The sequence below is a fragment of the Filicampus tigris genome, chromosome 13 (assembly GCF_054856515.1).
Source record: "Filicampus tigris isolate MCC_2025a chromosome 13, RoL_Ftig_1.0, whole genome shotgun sequence".
Classification (NCBI taxonomy): Eukaryota; Metazoa; Chordata; class Actinopteri; order Syngnathiformes; family Syngnathidae; genus Filicampus; species Filicampus tigris.
Window position 1 is genome coordinate 16,670,108 of NC_141229.1, and position 15,858 is coordinate 16,685,965.

Genomic DNA, 15,858 nt, shown 5'->3' on the forward strand with positions numbered 1-15,858 from the left:
TTTGGGATTTTGTATTTAATTTCCACATCCACTATTGAATCTATTCATAAAATGGTTGACTGAGAAATCAACTATGGATGACAGAGATGGTTATTCATGTTATTCTTAGGCGACAAAGCTATTTTGCAACTACAGGTCCACTCATAGACAGCGTTGTTATCAAACTTGAATAAAAATCGTTCAAAGGAGACACCCTTAGTGCTGACTCCCAATTAACGCCCACGGCAGAACAATTAGACTTGAGTAAACTCAGCTTGTAGCTGAAAGTAGACTGTTTGTCAACCATACATATGAAAGCAGACCATTTTGAACGTTGACATCGTATTATTTTTATTCTGTTTTGTCAGGTAAGCAGTCTCGCTTCTTGAGGAAATGTTTAATATTGTTGGTTTTGCCGTGTTACATTGTCATCTGGTTGTGATATGCAATAACGGGGGTTGGCCAGCAGATATCACTGTTGCATATAATAAAAACATGCAACCATCCATTTTTCAAACTGCTTATCCTCACTAGTCGCGGGCGTGCTGGAGCCTCATTGGAGGAAATATTATTCTGTGCTGTTAACTTTATAATTATATTAGTTACTGATCTGTTGGAACAAATCCATTCGCCACACAATTTTTACTCAACATTAAGTGGCCTACTTAAAAACTAATTATCTAGGGGGATATTATAACACTCTTGCATTTGCTCTAAGACGGCACAGCAAGGACGACTTTTGTTTATAACATATTTGTAATAAAATGAATTACCTAATATGAAAGAAATTGTGTACCCCAGAATATACTGTAAAATACAAGATATAACTGCACAATGCAAATAATTGCTTCACACTTTGCATCACAGTTCTGAGGTTTAAGATTCAAATGGCAACTTTTTCGAACCCTCCTGTGTGCCGTCCTCCGGCTTCCTCCCAAAAACATGCATGTTAATAGATAAATTTAAAACACCAAATTGGTGTAATAGGAGTGTTATGTGCCCTGTCACTGACTAGCGACCAGTCCAGGGTTTACCTCACCACTTGCCCAGTCACCTAGTATACACTACAGTAGGTGCCAGTTAACCTACCATAATGAAGTGGCATAGAAAATGGACATATATATTATATACATAGATTTTCCCAACAGAGGACAAAGTCCTTCTCAGTGGCATTTCATCCCTCTCTGTAAGAGTGGTGCTAAAGGGAAGTCAACCCCCAAAAACTCTTTCAATAATATGCTTCTATGCATGCCCACTAGTTGAAACATAGCATTCTGATTAATATTGCATTTATGGATTATGAGTTCAAGCAGTAAAATCCACCTGTTTTTAGCCATCTCGGGGAGGCAATTTTGTTACTTCTGTCTAATGACATTACAGTTGCTCAGGGCTCAGATAATGACCAATCACGGCTCACCTTCAGATAAGACTTGAGCCGTGATTGGTCGTTACCTGAGCGCTGAGCAACTGAAATCTCATCTTCAGTATAGACAGCAAGTGGCAAAATGGCCGCCCCGTGAGATGGCTAAAAACTGGTGTATTTTGTTGCTTAACTCATGTCCCACAAACGCAATATTAATCAGAATGGCATTTTTAGACTAGTGAAGGTGCATAGAACATATTATTGCAAATAGTTGTTTTTTGGTTTGACTTCCACTTTAAAGTTCACAGCTGCAAAGGAAACATGCATAAACAAGAAGCGATTGTGAACACGTAAACCATTTTTGTATTTTGTTTTTCACATGCATGCACGCGCACACAAACACGTACACGCACATCCGCGCACATACACAAACAAAAGTGTTCCTGTCAGGAGCCAATCAAGAGTGAAAAGCCCCAGCCAACTTTTTATTTGTGTCTGTGAGTACATATTTTACACAAGAGACTTTTTTAGTACCTGGAGGCTCTTATGTGTAATCAGACATCTTTTCACATGCCACAAGTGCATCCATTTACAGTATGATGTGCAAAATACAGAACCATCAACAGTATATTGTTATATAGTTAGACAGTAAAGGAAATATATTACAGGCTCAGAACGTTTGGTTCTATGTATATAGGACCAGAAGGTGTGATTATCTTAGGTATCTCTGGCGTCGGGCCAAAACCTCCAAAGTAGTCATTTTTCAGGAGACCCCAAAAATGGCTTGTTTGTTCAACCATTAGCATTGCATCGTGAAAGAGAGCAAGCCATTTTCAACACTTTAGATTGGTCAATAATGTGTAAAAATAACACCCATGCGTGTGGACTGACCAATAGTATAGATTTTTGAAAAATATTAAATTCGCCAATATGTGACTTATGGCGTTTTGGCCCGACGCCAGCGATACGGTCACATGTTGACAAGCTGGTGTGAACAACTGATTTTAAAAGTGACACTATGCAGAATGATGCTTTGTATAAACCAATCATACACATGTAGTTACAGCAAGAGTCAATCTTTGCCATTCCTTATCAGTCTAATATACTGTGCACTATATGTGGCCAATAGCATAGAGAAAGTTTTGGAATGCAACGTTTGTTTTCCCAGATACAAAAATGTGCTGTACCATGCTGTGAAAGGCAAGTGTCACCGTCAAGCGTACCAAAGCTTTGAGGGCACTATCCCCATGACAAACCCAAGGGTACAATATAACCTCCATTTTATAATTTATTATATTTTTTTCCCCTGTAAATGAAATAAACTCGGGTGGCAACATCGGTGAGTGTTATATTGAAGCCTTCACCCTTTAATCCTGTTTGAACAGGATGGCAATACTTAGTCATCTAAAGGGTGGATCAAATGTCTAATACGCAAAAATCCCTCACTGAGACTTGATGGGTCATGTCTGCTTAGAAAAAAAACATTTTGAGTCCAATTTGTTTGCAGAACTGTGTCCTAATGTATCAAACTAAAAAAAAACAAATCCTCTTGTACTCATCCCACCCCGAACACCCCCTTTCTTTACCAATGACCATCGCTCTCGTAGGCCCAATTGCACACACACAATGCACCAAAACTATGGTACTCCACACTCACACATCTTATTTCCGCTTGCCATTAAAGTGACAAGTTGACATTTTTTGCCTATCAATTTAGTACCATTATTAAGCCTACTAATCAACCGTAGCTCTGTCCTTTAGCATCATTTGCCCACTTCTATTCTTGATCAGTATTACTAGGCTATTTGTACACCTCACTCATGTCCTAAATGTACAGTATATTTTGCAGGGGTGGGCCATGTATTTGGCACATGGGATTTAGCCGTCTCCACCGTTTAAATCACCTCTATCATGACAGTCAATACTATACAAAAACACAATATAAGAGCACACAACTGTGCCATGTACCGTACATCATTTGGAGCAATTCGGAATCACAATGTATCTATCAACATGACAAACAGGGTAAATATGTAAATAAAATATGTCCTACTCACCAGATATGTGGATTATTAAATTACTAAATGCAATTTCACAAATATTAGAATGAAGGTTATAAATGTAGGTCAGTGCTTTTTGATAGTGTTTAGGCCAGGAGAGAAGACCTTGCTGGTCCTGACAACTCACAATTCAAATCTTCTTGTAGCATTTTTTATTTTATGAGTGTGTGTGTGTGTGGGAGTGTGCGGGTTGGGGTGTGTGGGTGTGTGCGTGCGGGTGTGTGTGTGTGTGTTTTCTTTCGTGCTATAGTATTTGAATGACATCAACTACTGGCGACAAATTACTTAGGATACTTAGGATTCTGATTATGATTCAGTGCTGCATGTCAGGGTCATCCTGTACACTTGAGTGTGATCAACTTTTTTTGGTCTGTACTTTATATTAAAAAAGTGTATTACAGTTAAACAGTTTTGCGTGTAGAAACGTGCTTTTGTTGCTTATTAAGGCAAGATTTCCTCCAGCAGCGACCTGTATTCATTTGCAGTTTTAAGTTTTGAGCTCTAGAGAGCACCAAAGAACAACTAGTCAGTGACACCATGCCGGGACAACGCGGGTGAAGTCCTTGAACTTTCTTTAACTAAACTGACATTTCCACAAATGTCCAAATTCCCATGAAAAACGACGAATGAGCTCAACGCTCTTCATTTTCTTACATCGGTGTTGATGTCTGAAAGCATTAGGCGATGGATCACTAAAGAGCCTCTCGGTTTCTTTTCCCAGAGTAAACATTTTGACTCATCACTTGACACATATCCAAATAAATTGTATTTCTTAGCTCGCACAACCCCCGCAGTGTCGTCTGGCCAAACTACTGTGAGGTCATATTGGCGCTGGAAACTTAATAAACCGCCAGACCAATGGAATTTGAAGGGAAAAAATGTAATTTCCAAGGAATCGCGCAGTCCCAGCAGGGGGACATATATCAAGTAACAGGCGGGGAAAATCGTCAGAGAGCAAAATGATGGTAAATTGAGAGTTGGGAACTGCCCCCCTATTAAGTAGCCGGTGGTGGAAAGAATCTTCCCACTTGGAAGGAAGCTTTTCCTCCTTGGACATCTGCTGGTGGATCGCGCAGGAGGCAGAGAGGAGAGAAGGTGCACACAAGGAGGCTTCACGCAAGGCTGTTCTCGAATTCTCATCGTTCCATCTTTTGGCTTCTTCAGTAGGTGAGCCGTCCAACTTCATGCTAAAGACTTAGTGACAGTTTATTCTTAAATAGACCGAGAGAGTTGTCGATTTTGAGTGGTGTTAATTGTTTTTGTCATTTGCAAATCATGTTGTCCATTTGAACTTTTTTTTTAAACATTCTTAAGATAACTATAATAACATTTATAAATTACAAAGTAATTCTATCTAATACTATAATAACATTTATAAATTACAAAGTAATTCTATCTATAACTATAATAACATTTATAAATTACAAAGTAATTCTATCTATCTATCCATCCATCTATCTATCTATCTATCTATCTATCTATCTATCTATCTATCTATCTATCTATCTATCTATCTATCTATCTATCTATCTATCTATCTGTCTATCTGTCTATCTGTCTATCTGTCTATCTGTCTATCTATCTATCTATCTATCTATCTATCTATCTATCTATCTATCTATCTATCTATCTATCTAATCTATCTATCTATCTAACTAGCATTTATTTTACAACTTGCCTAATTTTATTTCTCTTTTTCTCTATTTTTTTCTTTTATTTCTCAGCTGTCCTTTTTTTGAGACAACCTAATGCATATCCTTTAAGTTCATTTTTTTGTAAATTTCTATCCAGTTTAATAATTAAATAAAAAAACGACACCAACAACAACAAAACAATGCACTTTAGATTAATCCACACAATTTTGCCACTCTATTCATGGCTGTTCAAGCACAGCATCCGATTTATGATAAACACCAAGAAGATAATTCAACAAATCAGTTTTAAAAGCCAGCATGATAACCTAGTGTTTAGCATGTTTGCCTCACATTTCCGGGATTCTAGCTTCGAATCCCCCCTCTGGTGTTACTGTGTGTATTTCTCTGGGTACCCTGACTTTCTGTGCATGAATGTTAGGGTAATCCAAGACTATAAATTGTCCACGGTTGTAGATTTTGTTGGTTTTTGTCTAATTGTGGCAGGTGACTAGTCCATTCACCCACAGTCAGCTGGGATAGCTCGAGCTCATACGCCCTATTGTGAAGACTAGCGGTATAGAAAACTGATGGATGTTGGAGTAATGTGGTTTAAGGGGGTGAATTAATAAATGGCATATCTCATAGTATGGTTATGTCTTAAGTACTAAATAATTAAATTAGCGTGTCTTAAATTGGCTGCATCCTTTGTGGTTATAACCTGCAGCTGACTGTGTCTGTGCCTGTGCCAATCTGTTTCCATTTGGAAGCCTTCAGGCAGCCAATTAAATATATCCATGACATGCAGTATATACTTATGCCACACGGGGCGCTGTTGACTTGCCTAACCTTGAATGCCTGGCTCTTATTCAGACCCATTGATGCCCTGCTAAATCCCAAGTGCTAAACATGAAGCAAGGGCTGTCTCTGGCCGCGGCTGCCTTGTTTGCAGTTCTGATATCCTCCATCGATGCTCAAGGTAAACCAAACACACCCGTCAATCACTCTAATGAGACACACTTTACCCTTTCTCTCTCTTTTGCTCCTCTCTCACTTCTTTCACCAGTTCTCTCCAGTTGTTAATCTTGCAGGGGCTAGCCCTTTATTTTAATGTAACTGACTATATGACAATGTGTAATGGTGAAATCAATAAAGTTGTTATTCTTTGTGTATGCTTGACTGTGTGACCCACGGCCATTGTGGTGTATTCTGTCAGATTTAAAAGCCATGACTCAATATTGGATCACATTTAGGGTGCAATTCAAATGATTTTAAACTATTAATAACAAATGTTACAATCTGGTAAATAGTTGCAAATCAACAACACTTAATTGTGTTTTATTTCCAACTTCTAATTAAATGTCTTAAAACAGCAGGGCAAACACTAAGACGTCATCAAATCTAATTTTATTGTTTAGTGTTTCACTATTAAATATCTTAGTAGGTCTTTGCTATTTTCCATGGTGACATTTGCTAAATCCCAACTAATAGGTCACTGGAAAGAATGGTTAGACAATTGTAAAATGGTGTTTGAATCAGTAACTCTCAGTGTGTTGAAGTCATTACATTACTTATAATAGTGAAAACAAATCAGTATGATTTACAAGACATCAAGTATTTCAGTGGGGGTAAAAGCATTAAAAAGCATTCCGCTTCCATCACGATTTCACTCGAGTTTATTTAGTTGCATAAGAAATTAGATGTGGCATTCATTCTGCGTACTTATGTTAGATTATACGAATGGTATAGTCCTGTACACACAATGTCATTCGTTATAGGTTATGAAGGGGGAAAATGAAAAGTGACTTTTGACGCAAACATGTAATCGAAAATCCTGTCAAATATGGTATGGAAACCTTGTCATTTTTCCCTTCCTTATAAAGCTTTCTGGCAGTGTGAGTGGAGTCTAAGCTCTCTTCTCACATATCTCCACTGGTGGAATGGAAAGATGAAATAGGAGAATAGCAAATGAATCCTCAGACAGCACTAAGACACACAAAGAGCCTTTCTAGGCCTTCTTTGCGGGCTTTTGCGAAAACGCTGACTTGCGAAACGTATGGAAAGTGAATATGCACTAATGTTTAATGTCAGCACATGTTGCCGAATGACTTTGGCATTTTTCCCTGCCTCCTTGGGAGGGTCCGTGTTCTTTCCCCTTCTCCATGGTCTCCCCTTCTGGCAGTCGTACAAACCAGGGTGGCTGACTGCCTGGAGACTGAGGTTACTCAGAGAACAGTAGCCAGACACAGAGCGGGTGTCCTTTATTAGTAGCTGATGGGATATAACACCAACAGCCACAAGTTCCTAAAAACACACCAGAGACCACCTTTGGTCCTCAAGTCTATTCAAACTCCAGGAAAAGAAACTTTACATCAACAAGGGTGGTAACGGTTGCCAGTGAAGACTTCCCTAAACAATTTTTACTGAGCCATTTCCTGAGCACACACGCATATTCACACCTTCATACCATTGTTGGAGCAGTGAACTCGTGGAGAAATGAGTGGGGACACAGTCCATCGGGGCTCCTTGAGTTTATAAGCCAGGTTGGTGATCCTCCAATCCCAGTCTTTACCTATTTGATGAGTTCCTGTTCGTCATCTGCCTTTGCATTCAGTGTGTTCCCAAACTATGGCTTCCTTCCCCCAAAGTGTATTTTACAATGATATTCATGGAAAACTCTTATTAACAGCTACTATGCAGCCTCATGTAGAAACCCTCTCCTAAAATTGTCTGCATGCTCCCTTCTATGGGCGTCTCTTTTTTTTTTTTTAACTCATTCAGTGCCATTGACGAATTTACTCGTCTTTTCACAGTCCAACCATTCAATTACAGGAATTTATTTATATTTTTTTCAAATTTTTTCAAACGCTAGGGGACAAGAGGGCCTGATAATGTCCGGCAGTGAATGAGTTAATTACAGTGCTACAGTACATATAAACAAAAGTCACTCTAACTCATTGATGATGATAAAAAATTTTCTCACCCACGTCCATATTGCCACATATCCGAGGGTAATGACTGATAAGATATGCCAATGAGTTGGTTTATAAAGATGATAACACAACTAATATGAAGGACAAATTAAACAATCACTTTGAGAGGACCTTTATGCATGCAGATTTTCAGGCACTTCCGTCTGTTAACATTGATGTACATTTTAGGCTGTTAGGCTGGCACCTATAAGAGAGAATATCATTTTAAAATATATTTGTCATCTGTCTGTGTGGTCCCAACTGTACATGGAGAAGCAAGCCCATCAAAGTTGTTGAGCCAAACAACTTTCACATGTACATGATGCATGACGCTGTGATCCAACAAATGTGTCTTCTTTCCCAATGTACTGTATGTTGTTTTTTTTTTTTTTAAACTATGTATGTATTGCACATGTAACAAACATGATGATGTTGTCAGTGGAAAAAGTACACAAGAGTCTCATGTGACGAATTGTGTATTCTTTTTTAAAAGGTTTGCAATGGATGTGTGCCACTGGCTCATATAAGGCCTCTTGAACCAAATAAATAACATTGACTATGTTTATATACTGTGCGTATATAAAACATGGTGTTCAATTGTGTCAAGACTTCAAAATGGCATCTTCAGTTCCATTGTATAATCAGTAACTTGCAGTTGACTTTTGTTTTTGTCATGGTGGGATCAACCTTTTTGGTTTAAGTGGTCGTTGCATGCGTTGATGATGACTGCACTCAGCATGTTGTTTGGATGGTTCACGTTCATGTTTGCACTTTGGTTATGGTTGAGTCGTGCACATGTTATGTATGCCAGTGCTTGAGTTGTTGGCCTCCACGGTTGGGCAACTCAAACAAATGCCATTTTTACTCCAAAATGGCTTCTCTCACTATTTCTAGTGTTGTCGCATTTCTTTACTTGTCATGTGACATATGGACATCAGTGCTTTGTGTATGTTCCCCAACAACAAAACAAGCTCACTTCAGCCGTGAAGTGTTTGTCGTTGGGATCAATGTGAATGCTTGACTAGAAATGCCATCTTATATTTGATCAAAAATATTACCTCAAGCATACATAACTTACATATTTATTGTGTTTAATACTGCTTCATCTGTTGTTTCCAGTGGATCCCCCCTCGGACTTGAACTTTAAAATTCTAAATGAGAACACAGTGGAAATGTCGTGGGTAAGGCCCTCGACAAGGATAGATGGCTTCAGAATACAAATTGTTTCAGAGGCAGGTCAGTGCAAAATATTTTGCATATTTTGGAATCATTTAAACAGTCAATACATGCACACCTTATTTACACACATAGACAGTGCAACATAACATCCTTTAACCTTTTTCTTATGCAGATGAGCCGACAAGAGACTTTGCCCTTAATGCTTATACTACGTCCACATCAATCACTAACCTGACCCCTGATTTGGACTACTCAGTGTCCATTAACTCCTATTATGGATCTGAGGAGAGTATTCCCATCTTTGGTCGACTCACAAGTAAGTGCATTGTTTTGGAAAATTGGATGTTTGATGTTTGTTTTGTGTGTGTTTTTATTGCCAGTTGATTAATCTGAAAGTATAAACTAGCAGGCACATCTACAGACAAACTAATGAGATGCAATGCAAGCGCTGCACTGTTAATGATCAGCTGTATGAAAACAGTGCTCAGTTTTGATTGACATTCATACTAATTACTGTATACACAATCCACATTAAGAAAGAATATGTAACCTAAGACCTCTGTGGACGTTTCAATTAAAAGTGAGCATTATGATTATGATTGATTAGCTCACACATTAGATTGTGAGGGTGGGCCTAATGAAGCTATCTGGAGACCTCCAGAGATAAATGATGCACTTTTGTAATTAAAGCCATACTCAAGAAAAATGATTTCTCCCTTTTCCCAATGACATCTTCTTGAGGGAAGAGAAGTTAGAATGATGTCTTTTTTCCGCTACTGTTTACGCCTAATGCACCGCCATACAGTATGTGTAAGCAGCTGGTTCTGATTGTCTTGGCTTGGTTTTATGATGTGTTGAATTTCTTGCCTTCTACTGTTGAGAAAATAACCCAGTAGGACCAAAGCGACAATATTCTTTGCTGACTGTCCAAGTGTTCTTGTCTTTCAGTCCAGTCCAGTAACTCCAGTGGACGTGTCAGGAGGCCACAGGCAGAAGCAATCAGTGAGTGTTTTTTTATAGTGCCAATCTAAATATTTACAGGGCTTCTTCTCCATCTTTTCTCTTTTTCTCAAATATGTTTTCATGACAGCCTTCATAGTACATTTTTCCCTTGGAATAATTTGGTCATTTTACCTTCTGCTGGGTAGTTGCTAGTGAGGGCCTAACGTTCCTAACAGTGGCTTGGGGGGCAAGCATTGATTCCTTTAATTAACAGCAGTCTCCACACGAAGAAAAAAAAGGAAAAGGGAGGCTTCAGGCCTCAAGGCAGGACACAAGGTTTCTTTTGTGCGTCATGGAGGGGAAAGAGAGCAGGAAGGGGAGGGTGACCCTCCTATGACATGTTCATTGTACCCCATAGAAACAGGCACCATCTGACAAAGTACGTCATAGGGATTTAAACATCTTTAACACTTTAACATCCCCCCACCTGTTGATTCTTCTGGAAATGACTTCCAGATTTCACTTTGCCCTTTTTCATGGCTAAGCACTCGCTGTCTTTCACATTCCATCAATTTCAACATTTGGTCAGAGAATTTGAGATGAAAAAGAGGGACACATTTGGAATGAATTAGACCAATTGAATTTCAAGTCTTCCCACAAAAGCATCAGAAATTGTAAAAGACAAACATGATCCTAATAGAAAATTCCATCTACTGCGAACAGCTATGCAGAATTTTAAAGGATATAAAAGTGAATATTGCAGCTGGGACTTTTGGTAAATATTTAGTCCACAGGGCTGATTCAGGGCGGAATAACTATACCAAACCCACTCTTTGGCACACATGCACATTTCCTTTGGTGTCAGAATCCAAATAGGAAGAAAATAGTTATTGTAAAAATATTTTTACACTAATCCCCATCTTAGGTCGGTCCAAACGCTCCAATGTGATGTTATAAAACTCCTGTTTCTGACCCATTTCTGCTCTTTGTTTCTGCAGAGTGCTCAGTCAGTGCAATTGCAGATTTGGTTTTTCTGGTGGACGGCTCATGGAGCGTGGGCAGAGAGAACTTTAAGCACATCCGTAGTTTTATCGCTGGCCTGGCTGGGGCCTTTGACATTGGCGAGGACAAAACTCGAGTGGCTGTGGTACAATACAGTACGGACACTCGCACAGAGTTCCCTCTTACACGTTATACCAGGAGAGGAGACTTGCTCCAAGCCATCAACTCGCTGCCATACAAGGGAGGAAACACCATGACAGGTGAGGAGCTCTTCAGTCTAGTATATTTCACACAAAAATGAAGTAAGACAAATATGTTCAATGTCTTTATACCTCTGTCTTTAGGGGATGCCATTGAGTACTTGCTGCAAAACATCTTTACGGAGGAAGCTGGAGCCAGGAAAATTTTTCCAAAGATAGCCATGATCATCACTGATGGAAAATCCCAGGATTCAGTTGAGGAGCATGCTAGAAGACTTAGGAACATTGGAGTGGAAATATTTGTCCTAGGTATGTTTTTCACAAAGCGAGTTTTTATTTTGCTCTCCAATGTGTCCTATCGGCCTGTTCTTGGAAACCTCTTGACTTTCCATTGATGATTCATTGTAAGATGCCTGTCATATATGCTGCACTATAACTAGAGCACCCTCCGAGTTACACGTTTTTTGAACATTTCTCTTTTTCCATCCCAGGTATCAAAGGCGCAGATGATGATGAACTTAGAGAAATGGCTTCCACTCCATATGACAAACATGTGTACAATGTACCCAATTTTGATATGATCCAAGATGTCCAGAGAAATATCATCACAGAAGTGTGCTCTGGTGTTGATGAGCAGCTCAACGTTCTAGTCAGCGGTGAAGAAAGTAGGTGTAACATTCTGAAAATGAAATGAAGTACATAATTAATTATGGCCTGGAAAATGTTGTTCACAACACAAAGTGGAAAGTTCTAGTAGTCTCTCTTGCTGAATTCTTTTCTTGTCTGGTCTGATTGCTTTCATCAGTGGTGGAGCCAGCATCCGACTTGCAGGTGACGCAAATTGCATCAAAGTCAATGAGAGTGACATGGGATGCCTCACAAGGATATGTCACAGGATATAAACTTGTCCTTGTTCCAATGTTGCCTGGCATTAATCGGCAAGAGTTGTACATTAGCGCTACACAGACGTCCATCAATGTTCGGGATCTCTCTCCTGATACTCAGTATGAGATAAGCCTGTATGCCCTCAAGGGTCTGACACCCAGTGAACCCATTATGGCGATAGAGAGGACACAGCCTGTCAAAGTGAGAACAGGTGAGAAGATTTGTTTGCTTGATTTATTGTCATCCCTGTCATTCATGTTACTTTTGTGGCGTGATGTTAATTGTGCCTGTTGTCATTGTAGAATGCTCTCTGGGAGTGGACGTGCAGGCTGACGTGGTTCTGCTTGTGGACGGCTCGTACAGTATTGGATTACAAAACTTTGCCAAAGTCCGTGCCTTCTTGGAGGTACTGGTCAATTCCTTTGACATTGGCCCCAGCAAGGTCCAGCTTAGCTTGGTGCAGTACAGTCGAGATCCACACACTGAGTTTGCGCTCAACACCCATCATGACATTAATGCGGTTGTCAAAGCTGTCCGCACTTTCCCTTACCGTGGAGGTTCCACCAACACTGGCAAGGCCATGGCCTACGTGAAGGACAAGATCTTTATCGGCACACGTGGCGCGAGACATAATGTCCCTCGTGTCATGGTGCTCATCACGGATGGAAAGTCATCAGACTCTTTTAAGGACGCAGCAACCAACCTGAGAAATAATGATGTGGAGATCTTTGCTGTTGGTGTGAAAGATGCAGTGAGGTCAGAGCTGGAGGCCATTGCCAATGAACCGTCAGATACTCATGTCTACGAGGTGGAGGACTTTGATGCCTTCCAGAGGATTTCCAAAGAGCTTACCCAGTCCATCTGTTTGAGGATTGAACAGGAATTGCTCAAGATTAAAAAGAAGAGTAAGTTCCAGGACAAATGATCTTAGCATACAATTTTGAGCAAAAATTAGGCTACGTAATTATTTTCTCTCCAGTTTTTGTCCAGGATGTATTTGACTTCTGAGCTTCCAGTTTAGTCGGAATACAATACGTGTGTAGACGACTATGGAGCATGCATACAACAAAAATTGAAGGATGCAGCCGTGCTTGATTGCCTTATATTTTCAACCTTTCACACTGGACATAATTAGAAGACCACATGACTGTCTATTACTATGGACTACATTTACTGTAATTACAAAAATAATTAAATTCCATACCGTGGTTACAGTAATTAAAGTACAGTATATTAATTGAGGCTGACAAATACACAAAACTAGAGTAAAATATGTTCATAGTGCTCCCAATTTTCAAATGTAATGTGATTTAGCCCACTTAGTATGTCATTGTTTTGCTTGCTAGGTCTGCTTCCACCTGAAAACTTGGAATTCTCCGAGATTACCTCGCGCAGCTTCCGCGCTACCTGGACTGCACCTATTTCCGATGTGTTGTCTTACCTGGTGCGATTCCGTAAGGCTGAAGATGTCACCGGGGACTTTGTTACTCTGGCCGTTCCCGCTGATACTACCACAGCTGTTCTGCCTCACCTTACACCCCTCACTACATATGAGGTCAATGTCTTTGGGCAGTATGACAAGGGAGACAGTTTTCCTTTGACTGGTGAAGAAACTACCCTTGAAGGTAAGATACTAGTCTTCGTTTGGAGGGTTTGGTAAAGCTGTGATTTCAACAGCCACCTGAACTGACCTAGTCAGGGTAGATCACTCTATGCCATTCCACTGTGGATCCAAATGTAAATATTAGCTGTTCTGTGTGGGTTGAAGCTGATTCGCTCACTTGTTTCATATAAGTTAACGTTAACATGTATGTATCTTATCTTTCCAGAAACTGGGAGAGTACGGAACCTACGAGTTACAGAGGAGACGACCAGCAGTTTCAGAGTATCTTGGAGAGCTGCTCCAGGATCAGTTCTCAGATATCGCCTGTCATATGTCCCACTTAGTGGTGCTGGGGAAATACTGGAGGCACAGACTATTGGAGATGAGACCACCATTGTACTAGAAGAACTTTTCCCCATCACCACCTACCGTGTGTCTGTGTCTGCTGAGTACATCACAGGCATGGGGGATGAAATGCAAGTGGATGGCACAACCAAAGAAGGTGAGCAAAGAACAGAAGTACAATATTGACAATTTATAACTACTGTATATCAATTCTGAGGATGTTTCTTCCGGTGCAATGATTACTGATCATAGGTTATTTCATTTTTGTTTGTCCTCAGTAATTGGGTCTCCTCGTAACCTTCGGGTGTTTGATGAAACCATCAATACCATGAGACTAACATGGGAGGCTGCTCCAGGAAATGTGCTCCAATACATCATTGCCTATAAACCTGCCGAGGCAGGTGAAAGGAGGGAGGTCACCATCAGGGGCGATACAACCCAGGCTTTGCTTCAGAACCTCCAACCAGATACTGAATATGAGCTGTTTGTCAGCGCACGTTATACTTCTGCTTTGGGTGATCCTCTTCTCGGTACAGGAACAACATTGGAAGGTAAGAAAGAATCTCACTTTTCAGTCTGAATTTAAGTCTAGAAAATGGTGCCATCAGAGGTGTGGTATGGTTGACCAGAAACCTAGTCAAATATTTACGCTGGTGGTGGGTCCTTTCCACCAGTATAGTTATCAGCCTTTTTGACTCTTTAGGGCTACCATAGTTCTACTTGTGTTCTACAATGCATCTCTATTAGCCATATTAGACATGAACTCTTAAAAGTGGTGCCGTCCTCTTGATTTTTTTCTTTATTTTTGAATGAGCTATGATTGCAGAGAAAATCCTTGGAATGCGGCATTGGACCTAATTATTTTGGCACAAACTGTAGGTGTGATGACGAGGAAATCTATGTGTGGGAAATCTATGTGTGTTGGGCCCGGATATTATGATTGGCTTGGAGTAGAGAGCCTGCACTCTGATCCTGTTACATCATGGTTTGTCTGCCAATTGTGCACTATACATGGATGGGTATATAAAGTATACACTATACACCCATGTAGAGGGTATGTACTGCATAGTATACACTGTCTACAATACAGTATGAACATATTTGTATACAATTATCTTCAGATGCAGTTTAATATGCTAAGAGAGTTTTTGAGATATAAATCAAGTCCTCCATCATTGCCAGAGAGTGTAATGTTGGAGCCCACCGCCTTAGGAAATGAAGTAAAATAAAGTAAGAGTAGTTTTTAGAAGAATGGCAAGAGTGTTGTGGCATTATGAACAACAAGTAACACATTATCTCCAGCAGAGAGGAATGTCAGTTCCATTAAAATGTTCATTAAAGTAAAGGTAGTTTGAGGCGAGAGGGGTCTGTGTTCTGCTAGTGAGAACATTCATCATAGCTTTCTGCTGCTGTAAGGACTCATGCAACAGTGGCTTCATTATTGTTGATTTAAAGTGAGAAAGCAATTGTATACAGTTCTATTTTATAGTGAGATTTTATGGAAATTAATAGTCAAACCATACTTTGAACGTCAGTTACGCATTAAGTTGTTGTTTTTTAATTCTCGTTTTTTAAAACAAAACTATACCTGGCCCTGCAATAAATGGCCTCAGCCTTCATCTAATGATGACGTAAAGTTGCAAACACATGAAGTGCTTTCCATTCCTTTCCTAACCATTGTGTCAACAATGTAAAAA

The 15,858-nt window shown here is 39.8% G+C and overlaps 1 protein-coding gene across 1 annotated transcript in view; it reads left to right on the forward strand.

Moving 5' to 3' along the window:
* Nucleotides 1-4,437: 4,437 nt before the first annotated feature.
* col12a1a (collagen, type XII, alpha 1a) overlaps nucleotides 4,438-15,858 on the forward strand; it is a 56,790-nt gene continuing 45,369 nt past the window's right edge. The window contains exons 1-13 of the mRNA XM_086049462.1: nucleotides 4,438-4,569; nucleotides 5,907-6,012; nucleotides 9,125-9,241; nucleotides 9,357-9,500; nucleotides 10,133-10,186; nucleotides 11,125-11,388; nucleotides 11,473-11,637; nucleotides 11,820-11,993; nucleotides 12,134-12,424; nucleotides 12,516-13,118; nucleotides 13,560-13,838; nucleotides 14,043-14,318; nucleotides 14,440-14,712. Coding sequence (XP_085905588.1) covers nucleotides 5,943-6,012; nucleotides 9,125-9,241; nucleotides 9,357-9,500; nucleotides 10,133-10,186; nucleotides 11,125-11,388; nucleotides 11,473-11,637; nucleotides 11,820-11,993; nucleotides 12,134-12,424; nucleotides 12,516-13,118; nucleotides 13,560-13,838; nucleotides 14,043-14,318; nucleotides 14,440-14,712 — 2,710 coding nt within the window. The 5' untranslated portion in view covers nucleotides 4,438-4,569; nucleotides 5,907-5,942. The remainder of the gene's footprint in view (nucleotides 4,570-5,906; nucleotides 6,013-9,124; nucleotides 9,242-9,356; nucleotides 9,501-10,132; nucleotides 10,187-11,124; nucleotides 11,389-11,472; nucleotides 11,638-11,819; nucleotides 11,994-12,133; nucleotides 12,425-12,515; nucleotides 13,119-13,559; nucleotides 13,839-14,042; nucleotides 14,319-14,439; nucleotides 14,713-15,858) is intronic.